General features: G+C 38.8%; 1 protein-coding gene and 1 long non-coding RNA gene across 2 annotated transcripts; one reads left to right on the forward strand and one right to left on the reverse strand.

Moving 5' to 3' along the window:
- Positions 1 to 1,163: 1,163 nt before the first annotated feature.
- Positions 1,164 to 3,765, reverse strand: LOC309703257. The gene is made up of 3 exons (XR_014275831.1): positions 3,238 to 3,765; positions 2,353 to 2,527; positions 1,164 to 1,778 (listed from the first exon to the last, which is right to left on the reverse strand). It is a non-coding gene; the product is annotated as an uncharacterized lncRNA (long non-coding RNA).
- LOC309703243 (uncharacterized protein) lies at positions 2,446 to 6,197 on the forward strand. Its single transcript, XM_082527977.1, has 6 exons — positions 2,446 to 2,540; positions 2,902 to 3,016; positions 3,883 to 3,977; positions 4,093 to 4,193; positions 5,039 to 5,194; positions 5,265 to 6,197. The coding sequence occupies exons 2-6, from the start codon at positions 2,979 to 2,981 to the stop codon at positions 5,718 to 5,720; spliced, it is 846 nt and encodes a 281-aa protein (XP_082384103.1). The 5' UTR covers positions 2,446 to 2,540; positions 2,902 to 2,978; the 3' UTR covers positions 5,721 to 6,197.
- The last annotated feature ends 4,868 nt before the right edge of the window (positions 6,198 to 11,065 follow it).

The raw sequence follows: 11,065 nt of genomic DNA on the forward strand, positions 1-11,065 counted from the left end.
ATATGCATATATATCACAAACAAAAACAATGTTGACAATACAAAACAGCTTAGTAGGTTCCAAAAGGAGGTGGGATGGGGTGTAGTCCAGTATGTGATTTAGTTTAGGTCCATGGACCTGTGATAGGTCATTGTCAACAATTTGTGATTCAGTCCATAGGTTCACAATTCCTACCGCAATGTAGCGGTGGTCGGGTGGCTCGCCATCTCGCGCTGATCAGGGCAGATCGCGGGAGAACAAAAAAAAAAAACCTGACCTAAACAAGGTCAAAAAACAGAAATTATCATTCACAGAAGAAAATGAAACCGCATTCTACTGCTGTGACAAAATAAATCCATAAATAACAAAGTCAAGTAATCAATGCCACGTTTCATACAACAATCAATAAACCATCATCTCTTATAATGAATGTCATTCTAAATACTATTCTAGAAAGATATTCTCATGGGTCCCATCAAAGTATATCAGCGTTAAAGCTAATAAATATTATCCAAAGTTAATCAAATATATTTACAAAACTCATTTAATCACAGGTGTTGCGCAACAGATTCAATAATGTAAATGGAATTTAACTCAATGCAAAATCTCATAGGCCGTTTCGGCATTTCATCAGAAAAGTAACAAAAAACATCCAAAACGGACAAAACTACAAAAATCAAATCACTCATTCAACTCTAGATACGTTAAATCAACATTCGGCCACAATGGAATAAACAAAAACAACAATATTCAATAGATGACACTAGTAATTGCACTTACTGTCGCTAGCCTAGCATTAGCTTACCGGCATTGTAGGATGTGCGATCGCGGCTCCGCATGTACCTTAATTGTGACAAAACAAAACAAACAAATAACTCACCGTTGAGTCGAGTGTGAGGTAGTGTAAAGATGAATGAATCGGCCGGGTTATTGCACGCTGTCAACTGGCCTGTAGTGCAAAATTTGTCGTGATCTGACAAGTACGCCAACCACAGGGACAACAGCAGCCAGAGAAGCAGGGACATGCAGCTGATTGACCCGGAACTTATACAGGATTCATTCCCGCCACAATAAAGGGACTGGCGGAAGTGGGGTCAGAAGTTACCGTGGTTACACAAGCAAAGCAAGGCTACTCAACAAGAACCCAAGAATAAATATACAGAGCTACAAATGAGCACAATGGGTTAAATTCAACAATCATTGCATTTATTTTTAAACAAGATGAAAGCAGAGCATTTATGAGAATCAGCTGGAAAGTCAAGATAACTAAATATTAACCAATGATTTCATCACTTTTTTTTAGGAACATTGATATTCATGGGGCTGCTGCGTAACCGTACATTTGTTGTCAGCTTTTGGTATTTCAACTACTAGTAAGTTACACAGGCTAGCAACGAAACAAAAAGAGAAATAAAAAAAAGAAATGTTATTATGCCCTATTTGTGCATCATTTACAACTTGTGATAATAAATTAGTGCTGATGTCTATATAGGTATGATAAAAGTCTTAAAATCTAAAGGAGGATACAAAAGTGTAGAAGAGAACCAAAGATCAAAGATGACACAGTCCCAGCTAGCAAAGATGATGCATTGCGTCCTTTGGTGTATCACATTCCAGTCCTGAGGTGAATCTTTTGGGTGGAGTTAAGTTCATCGATGATGATATCTGTTAGCCTCCGTGGACCTTCGCCACCATCTGCACCACAGACGAGGGTTTGATCCCATACTCTGACAGAGATGCAGAGTCATCGTCCAGCGGCTTTCCTGAGACAATCAGCCGGAATTCAGCCATAAGATATCCTACACACACACAGGAGAGCGAGAACCTCACTAAATATTTAAACATGTCTCAAATAATTATATCATGTCTCTGAACACCACTGAAGGTTGTTATTTTTAAGTTGCACTCAGACAGCACATGGCTGTGGCCACTGCTCAACTAAAACTAAACTTAGTGTGAAAAACATTTATTTCACCCGCTTTATAAACCAAAGTGTGCTCTCACAGTTTGTGCGACGAAAACACAATAACAGTGAGCTATCCAGTTGAATGTGTGTTTGAAGTTGTGTCGTATTATTGTGCTTCGTGATTTTTGCACGACACAAAAACCTCACATAACAACTAAACAAACTGAAACTGACACGGAACATAACGAACACCAAACTGAACCGAAAGAGTTTTGACAATAAACACTTGATACAGTTTAAAAAAGATATAAGATTCTTGAAATAAATGAGGACATTTGAATGAGTCTGTGTCATTTGTGTCACTTGATTTTCATTAGATTGCAACACGATCGCTCGACACATAGCTTCACTACTATTTCTTCTCTTTATAGTTTCTCTTTTGATATGTTTTGAGTTTTTGGGCTTACCTTTCTTTGGAAACAGTTGCGCTGCTTTCATCTTCAAGTCTTTCACGGTCTTCTGCTGCTTTTTGGAGTGATTTAATTTGATAACCCCCAACTCACCTGCAGGTGAGCGGACGGACAAGCTGTACTTGCACATTGTGTTTGTCTGGTGTGTGAGTCTGAAGAGCTCCTTCGGTTTCTGTTAAAGTCAGGTGAGTTCAGAGTGTATTAGTCACTGAGATGGGCTGTCTCTAAATAGTTGTTCACCTCATAACAAACGCTTTATCAGACAAACATACGAAAAGATCTCTTAGGAATCCAAATGTTAGCTAAGTTCTATATCTAATTTAGTTTCGCTATCATTTTCTTAGAGTTAAAAGAAATCACTTTCTTTCTTTATGATTAATTTTAACGTGATGTTGGGTTCACTTTGTTGGTTTGATAGTTTGTCGTCATTGTTGTTTATTCATAGGCCTGCTGTCTGTTCACCTTTTAATGTTTTATTAATAGCTTGCACATTAAACTGTATATAATAAACAAATCCGGCCACACGTTTGTGTTGACGTCACTCAGAGTCAGCTGTTACTAGGCTCATCGCGGCGCCACACGTCTGTTGACTGCACCGTGCGTGTCCCGCAGCAGGATCGACGATGGCCTTATTCACCTACCTGGCCGGTCTCCCGCACAGGTAACACTCAGCGTATTCACTCACTCATGCGCGTGTTACTTTTGGTTACATGTTCAATACTCTGATTTCACTGGTAACGACTTTTTGTCATGGTTAGAAAGTGCGGACCGGAGAGTTCGCTCTTTACTTCGATCATTTAGAGTCTGACGGTCTGACGTCACAGTGATCCTAAAACATAAAGCCTGTGATTAAAAACATAGTACTGAAAGTTCAGAACTTACTGTTACCAGGGCTGGAGTGGTAATTTGGCACACAGGGAATTTCACAGGCAGGGCGATGGATCAGTTCAAGGGCCCCCGAAGAGTGAGCAGCCTATTCGTTCATTTTCATTATCGACACTGTGTCGTCCAATAAAATATCTTTACGCAACCGGGACCTCCCCTACCTTCCCTGCGCGCTCCGGCGCTCGAGTTTAGTGTGGAAAAAAGTTCTGAAAAGATGGAGCTGAGAAACTGAAACCGAAAAATAAAAAAGAACTAAAAATAGATGCACAAAATATGTCAAAAGAACAGAGATATTATCTGCAGGGGTGCTGTTGAGGAGGGAGAAATTAAAGAGCTGGAGAGACGTCATTAAGATCCAAGGATCTTACTAAAAGCCGAAGTGTGGCTTTAAATTATGATATGCGACATTTCAGTGTAATTGAGAAATAACCCAGCAACAACCAATCTGATTAAAACCTGCTTCAATATCTCAATGCCTTTTTTTGTAGTTTTTTTGGCCCATTCCCACTCCGAAATCACACACACACACACACACACACACACACACACACACACACACACACACACACACAGCTCAAACTCGGAGGGGGGGGGGGGGGTTGTCTCTTTGAAGTGACACTGTGCTCTGTTACTGTTTCGCAGACTGATGGCCTCAAATACTTTAACAAAACAGGAGAAGTGTTACAACCCTCTCGACCTGACATTTAAATTTGTCGATAGAGAGGATGATTTGGACTGTAAGTATTACTTGGGTGCAGCAATAATGAGAATAATTACAATAATAACGGTGAAAATCATTTTAACCAACGTCACAAAACATTTATTCTTGAATTTGTGTGTGATTGTTCTCAGTTTTGTGTGAAGGCTTCAAATCTCTCAGAGCTCAGATGTCCTGTGGTCACGCTGTGACCCCGACCTCTCTCACCAACTGGTGTCGCAGGTTGTTGGAGCAGGTAGGCCACTAAAGGTTGACTTTGTTAAAATAGATAAAATAAAGTCAGCATAAATAACAGTGTACCTAAATAAATAAAAGCAGAAGGCATCGGGCGTGGTACCAGGTTTCTGATTTTGGGATAAATTAGATATTAAATTAATCTTGATAATATTTTTAATCCTACCACAACATACAAGCACACACATGTGTAAGTGATGAAAATAATACCTGATCTATTATCACATCTTGTTTTAAACATAATACACAGCAAGCGCTCTTTACTTGGTCTGCAGACACATCACTCAACAGTGTGTACACAACATTTTAGGGCCTATAATCACCTCGTGTTCAATCAGCACCTGTGAAGCACTTCAAGAAATCACACATCTAAGAGACTGATAAACCGTGCTCTTCTAAACAACCTTACAGCCACTTTTGTTTCCTTATTCTTTTGCATCTCACAAGTCTTTGGAAACAAAAGTACCAAAAACTAGATGAGCACCTAATGAAAGCCTGTATCAAAAATATTAACCTGAAACCTGTTATTTTTATCATATACTTTAGATTTCAGTGCAATGACTTACACCTTGTCCAGCTGTGACATTTTCAGTGTTTTATCAAACCACTGCATATCTAGCAATGCAGGTATTAGCTACAAGAAAAATTTTGCTAATGATAAATATAATTTCTTTTATTAGCTAATAAGTTAATGAATTACAGAGCATGTCTTACCCACAATATGGTATTTATTGATTAATGTGAGTTTAACTGAAACAACAAAAATCCAGCTCATCAAATTGTTTTGTGTTTTGTTTCCAACATGTGAGTCTAATAATCCTTTTACGTCTCATTATTTCAATAAAGGGTGACAGCAGGTTTGTGTGTGGTGCGTTTGGTTGCAGTGCTGAGTGGACTTTGGCAGAGGTTTGTAAAATGGCTCTGCTGGACCCTCAAGAAACCGAGTACTTCAGAAAAACCCTGGAATTCAACGCTGCCAGGCAGATGCTTATCACCCGATTTGTAAGTGTCTCATTAACATATTATATTTACTGTAAATTTGTTATTATTGTTAAATGTCATTCTCTTGTAGTGTCCTGGATGCGGATCCGCTGTGACGAGAGAGAATGGATCAGATTTGAATGTCCTCTGTAAAGTGTGCACATCAGTAAAAGGACAGACCTTTGAATTCTGCTGGCAGTGTTTGAAGGAGTGGAAAGGTGCACGGCCTCGGAAAGACCGCTGTGGAAATCGTGGCTGCTGCAACCAGTCACTAAAGACGCTAAAAGAATGCCCAGATATCATCTTTGATTCAGTGAAGGGTGTCCACGGGTGTCCCTCTGTCCGTGCCTGTCCCACCTGTGGGTTGCTGTTGGAGCACAGCAAGAGGAATTGTAAATCTCTTGTTTGTCCTCGTTGCAAGGTGAAGTTCTGCTTTGTGTGCCTGAAGATCTTCACCGAATGCACCACAACAAGTGGCATTTCTGCACCTTGCTCTAGTGGTGTAGCTCCCAGACAGACATCGATACCTGTATGGCAGAAGAAATAATAGTAACAACACAAGGCCATCAAACTTCACTTTGTTTTGGTGTGAAAGTGCCTTGGAGTTGATGCACTTTAAACTATATCGTAATTATATTAAAAAAAATAACTTTTTGCTCCCACATTTACCTAGCAACTGCCAGAAACCAGTCAACAATTCCCAGAATTTCACTCTGACTGGAGATTGCCAGGTCACTGAACTTATACTAGGTCTGCATGGTTAAGCTACTTCCAGTATCCACTTGTCAACCAGTCAGGAAATAAACATGTTTCATAGAAACCTGTGGTTGGCATTTATCTGTAATAATATATCATGTAATATAATGCTAAAGAAATGCCTGATTTGTAAAATCTCAAAAATACATTTTAAATGTGAAGTTAAACACACATTCTTTCTTTTTGCAAAACCTTGTTGGGTTAAAACAAAAGTTAAGATGTAAAACATGCAGCTCATTTAAATAAATTGTCAAAATGTTGTCATTTATCATGTTGTGCTGGGTAGGTGATATCAGTTTTTGTTTTAATTAAAGAAATAATCTCTTTGGGTTTTTAAAAAAAATTATTTACAGTTTCAGTTTGTTTCAGTTTGATTCCAGTATTTGAATTATTTTATGGAGATTAAATGATTTTTAAACATTTTTTATTCACTTACATATAATTTCCAGTTGGTGGAAATTGGGCGAAAAGTCCTTAAATGTCTCAAATACAAATCACTGTACATGACGGGCCTTTATCATGAGTATCAGGCTTTTATGTATCATTTTACATAATATACATGACAGTCTGACTCTGACTCTCTGACAGTCTGAAGTAATAGGCTACAAAGCAAATCAGAATTTTATTTCTTGCGTAACTTGCAACTAACTAATCTAAAAGTGCAATCCAGTCCATGACAAGTACAGTGGTATATGTTTGTTTTTATTTACATCACAAAAGCACAAATGATAAAAATCAGTACATGATTTACTTTCTTGAGGTTGTTCTGTGTGCCTTTACATTTTCTCATTTCTTGGTGGTTATCATGTGGCTAATAATATTGCCACATGATTGATTTATTATTTATAATCTTTGGCTCTGAGCACAGAAGCCCATGAGGTGGAGCATTTAATTTCCCCGGTGTGTGTAATCTTACATTTGTTATTGGTGTCCCACACAATTTATCAACAAAACAAAAAAAAGAGAAAAAAGAAAAAAGTAGCTAATGAATTGTTTACACCCTGAGAAACAGCTCGAAATAACTGCACAGGTTTAACAGCGTACAAAAGCATTTTTGTCCTTGGTCTGTGTTAAACGGTTGGAGCTCGACGATGGAGCTCAGTCAGCCTCCGTGAACCTTGGTCACCATCTGCACAACAGAGTTGGGCTTGATTTTACAGTCTGACAACGACGCAGAGTCGTCATCCAGTGGGTTTCCTTCAACGACCAGACGGATTTCACCCAAATATTTCTCTACACATGGGACACAAGGAAAACAGAAAGTTACTCCGCAAGCCTTAGAATAAATAAACAGGCTACATGTCCCCGCATTAAAGGTTTTAACGCGGGCATTAAAATACTGGACTTATTTAAATGCCTCTGTTAAAGCCGCATCGCAGAGAACAGCAGTTCAGTTAGTAACACTTTCACTGTCTATGCTTCCGGACAGTCTCCAGGTTGTGGACCAGCCTCGTCAGTTCCACGTTTATAATGTTTCAACAACTGACAACTGAACTGATCGTAATTCTAAAAATAATTTTAAACATACAAATCACATTTCACAAATCACAAAAAATAGGCAGCATGATTTAAATGTATTGTTTTGTTGTGTAACAGATTGCTACAGTGTTTATTTTTATTTTTTCAAATCTTATTTTAGGTTCGCCTACCTGTGGGAAACGCTTTGAGCGCTTCCTTCCTCAGCTGGCCCACCGTCGGTTGTTGGACGGGCAGCTGTTTGGAGTACAGGCGGACTGTTTTCATCCCGCCTGAAGGCGAGACAACAGCGACATCATATCGACACATCGTGTGGGGGAAGCTGAGAGTTCCTTTCACTGTCTCCGTCTGAATGTTATGCGCAGTTACGCTAAATTTTTATACAGCGGACCCGGAAACATGCGTCTGAAATGGTTTGTTTCGCTTTAAGAAGGAAACAATAATGTAACCATGACATTTATTTATTTGTTTATTTATGAGAATAAAATAATGTGGATGTTATTGACACTTAATCCAACTAAATCGGCCTACAACTAATCGATTACAGTGTGAGGGAGTAACAGAAATATAAGAGTGAAAGTTGTTGTTGTATTTGAATTGGACTCATATCGAGTTGACCGACTCTTTGGAATCACTGCACAGGTTAATTCAATATTATCTCCCGTGAATCACAGTGACTTTAATCTAAAACACTGTATATGGTCTCCTTATGATTTACAAAGCAAACCTAAACCAAGAGCTTAGCGTTAGTCTTTAAATGAGTCTGCGGGTCACGTGTGGATATGAGTTACACAAGTAAACTGTTCTTTATCTTGTTCGTGTTAAACCATTTTATTAAAAAACAGTCTGTAAATCTGCTTTTTCTATCATAATCATAATATCGTTTCAGAATTATAAAACGGTAATTGCGCAGATGTTGCAGTTGCGCAGTTCTGCCGATAGTAGTGAAGCTATCAGATAAGTAATGAAGTGTCGGTGTGTCAGGGGAGTCTGGCGTTTCTCGTCTTTGATTTAGAAGAAATCACGTGATTATTCACCTTCACCGTGTGGTCAGCAGTTTTTCTGCCAATCGATCAGACATTTGCTTTGAAACAGCGGGCTTAGTGTCGGTTACAGGATTTTATTTATCCATATATCACGTCTGCACATCCTTTAATGTTGTATCTGTCGCTGCGTTTGGTAGCCTATAATAATCTTATTTCTAGGCATTTGAAGATATGATACTCCACTGCTTTAGTAAATATACTCCAGCCCACACAAGTCTTCTCAGTTCACCGCTGTTCACGTTATTTCAACAACCGCTACTCGAGTCTCGCTGTGATAATGTCCACATCGTAAGTGGATCAGTCACAGCTCTGCTGCTCAGGTAAAGCACGATGTGGTCTAATAACTACATTGTTGATGTGCATATTAGATCGGACTGCCTGGTTATTGTTTTAATATTTTGGAGGATGGAGGTTTTCTAACGGTAGGAAACTGCGCACCAGAGAGCGCATCCTCTACCCTCATCTCTCAGTCACGTCTTTTAAAATGCTGAAAGGCCCTTTGTAACAAATGCTCACCACAATACAGGAGAAAATGTAGTTGTTTATACAGAGAGATGGTGGTGTGTTGTAAGAACGTCCTGGTCCGAATCCACCTTCAGGCTGGCCTGCGACAGGCTGGTGCTTTGTTTATGTCTATCCTGCGTTTCACTCCAGTTTTGCTGGGGACCCTGAATTGAATAAGTGGAAGGGAACAGATGGCTGAACTATGGAGCTTTTCATTCTTAAATATGAATGTAACTGAACAAAATTTTTAAATTTTACATTTATTATTGTTTAATCTTTCTTTTTGTCCCTGGTCATACTGTTACCCATGTGTTTCTCATTAAGGTTGGACAGGCCAGGGCACACATAAAACCCATTTACAGTCATGCATGTCAGTGGACTCTGGAAGGAAGCCAGATTTTTGAGTAGCATAGGGAGAACATAAAAACTCCAGACTGGTGGATTAAAACCACGGACCTCTATGTATGAGGCATCATACTAATATTCTTGCAGTGCAGTTCTGAAACATGCAAATAAATATTCAGTTTCATTAGATGATACGTTAAGAAATGATACAGAATTCTGCTGGAATTATCTGAGGGAAGCATCCACGACCTCTTTGCTGCAGTCAGTCTCTAAAAGTACTGCCTTTGAGTCTGTGAAGGGAGTCCATGTCCCTCCATCCATGCCTTACTCACCTGTGGCTTAGTGTTGGGACACAGCCAGACACATTGCAAATCTCTTTGTTTGTCCTCAATGTAAGGTGAAGTTTTGTTTTGTGTGCCTGAAGACTGAATGCGTGACAACAAGTCAAATATCTGCACAATGCTCCAGTGTGTGGGCCGCCAAACAGACCTCTATACCTGTTAGGCAGAAGAAATGATGGAAAAAGACAGCAGCCTGCTGGAGCTTTGTTTTCTTTGCGTGTAACGTAATTTCCCATACTGTGTTTCATGTCCTTCTCTGGTTATAACATGAGGTCAGATTTGGCATATGTAATCATTATTGGCTTTTGTTGGTGAGATATTTTGCTGTCACATGTGATTTTTTTTTGCCTATACTGCTTTTAGTTTAAGTCACAAGGACCATAACAAGTCTGAAACTTTTCATTTATTCATAAATCTGAAATATGGTTGAACCTGCATATACTTTATGTATGCATTCCTTCATTTCAGTTTAATTCCATGAGATAGTATATTTTACTTAGTTTCAGTTATTTAAAGCCATAATTAAAGCCTTGTTTTCCCGGCATGAATAGGTTGCGGATAAAATTCCCCACAGATCCACCTTTATCCTAAATGCTGGTTAAGTGGCACAAAGAAGAACATTTCAGCAGACTCAAGGGTATTACAGAAAATATGCAATAAGATTTAAATATGGAACCGAAGATGACGCGTAAACCAGAAAATTAAAATAACTTTCAAACATATAAATAACGCTCATCATAATGCCTGCTAGCTCAGTTTCGAGTTGAATCACTTTATCAGGCATGATGCTGTCATTGAGATGAAAACTGGAAACTACCTAATACACCCGCACCAATGTGTGTTATGTAACCAGAACAATGTTTGGTTTGGTTTTTTTGCTGTTTCACATCCTGGTTGTCTTGCCAAATGATAGGTATGAGTGGATTCATCAGTAATCTTATTATCATATCATTTTTTTATCCAGTTTGATACACATTCATAACACCACAATGGCAAAAGTAACACAATAACCATTTCAATCTCTCCAAACAAGACAATAAATCCAGTTGATAAGCCAGCCCAGTGAAGCTGATTGGTAGATCGGGTACTTTCCACAACTTTGGCTACATGGTGCAAGGTTCCAAAAGTAGAGTGATAAAACCAATAAATGCACAAAATAAGATATTAAACCTGGACTCGCTGCAGAACTAACACTGATTACATAAAATAAAATGTACAAAATAATCCTGGCTGCTAATCTGCAGTTGCATGAGTTTTCGTAGCTGGTGGAGAGAAACCGAAAGTGATAACGAATAAATAAAAAACAATCTAGGGCATTTCCTGGTGTGTGCAGACAACAGCTTCTGTGTTTACTGCTCATTCTAAACCTGAGAAGGATACCAGGTGAATGGTGATAATTCAGAGAAAACTGAAAGGACAGCTGA

The sequence above is a fragment of the Aulonocara stuartgranti genome (assembly GCF_965226115.1).
Source record: "Aulonocara stuartgranti genome assembly, chromosome: 3".
Classification (NCBI taxonomy): Eukaryota; Metazoa; Chordata; class Actinopteri; order Cichliformes; family Cichlidae; genus Aulonocara; species Aulonocara stuartgranti.

Coding starts and splice junctions, on each gene's coding strand:
- LOC309703243 (XM_082527977.1), top strand. CDS start 2,979: ATGGCCTTATTCACCTACCTGGCCGGTCTCCCGCACAG. Junction 3,978..4,092: donor TAGAGAGGATGATTTGGACT/GTAAGTATTACT, acceptor GATTGTTCTCAG/TTTTGTGTGAAGGCTTCAAA. Junction 5,195..5,264: donor AGATGCTTATCACCCGATTT/GTAAGTGTCTCA, acceptor ATTCTCTTGTAG/TGTCCTGGATGCGGATCCGC.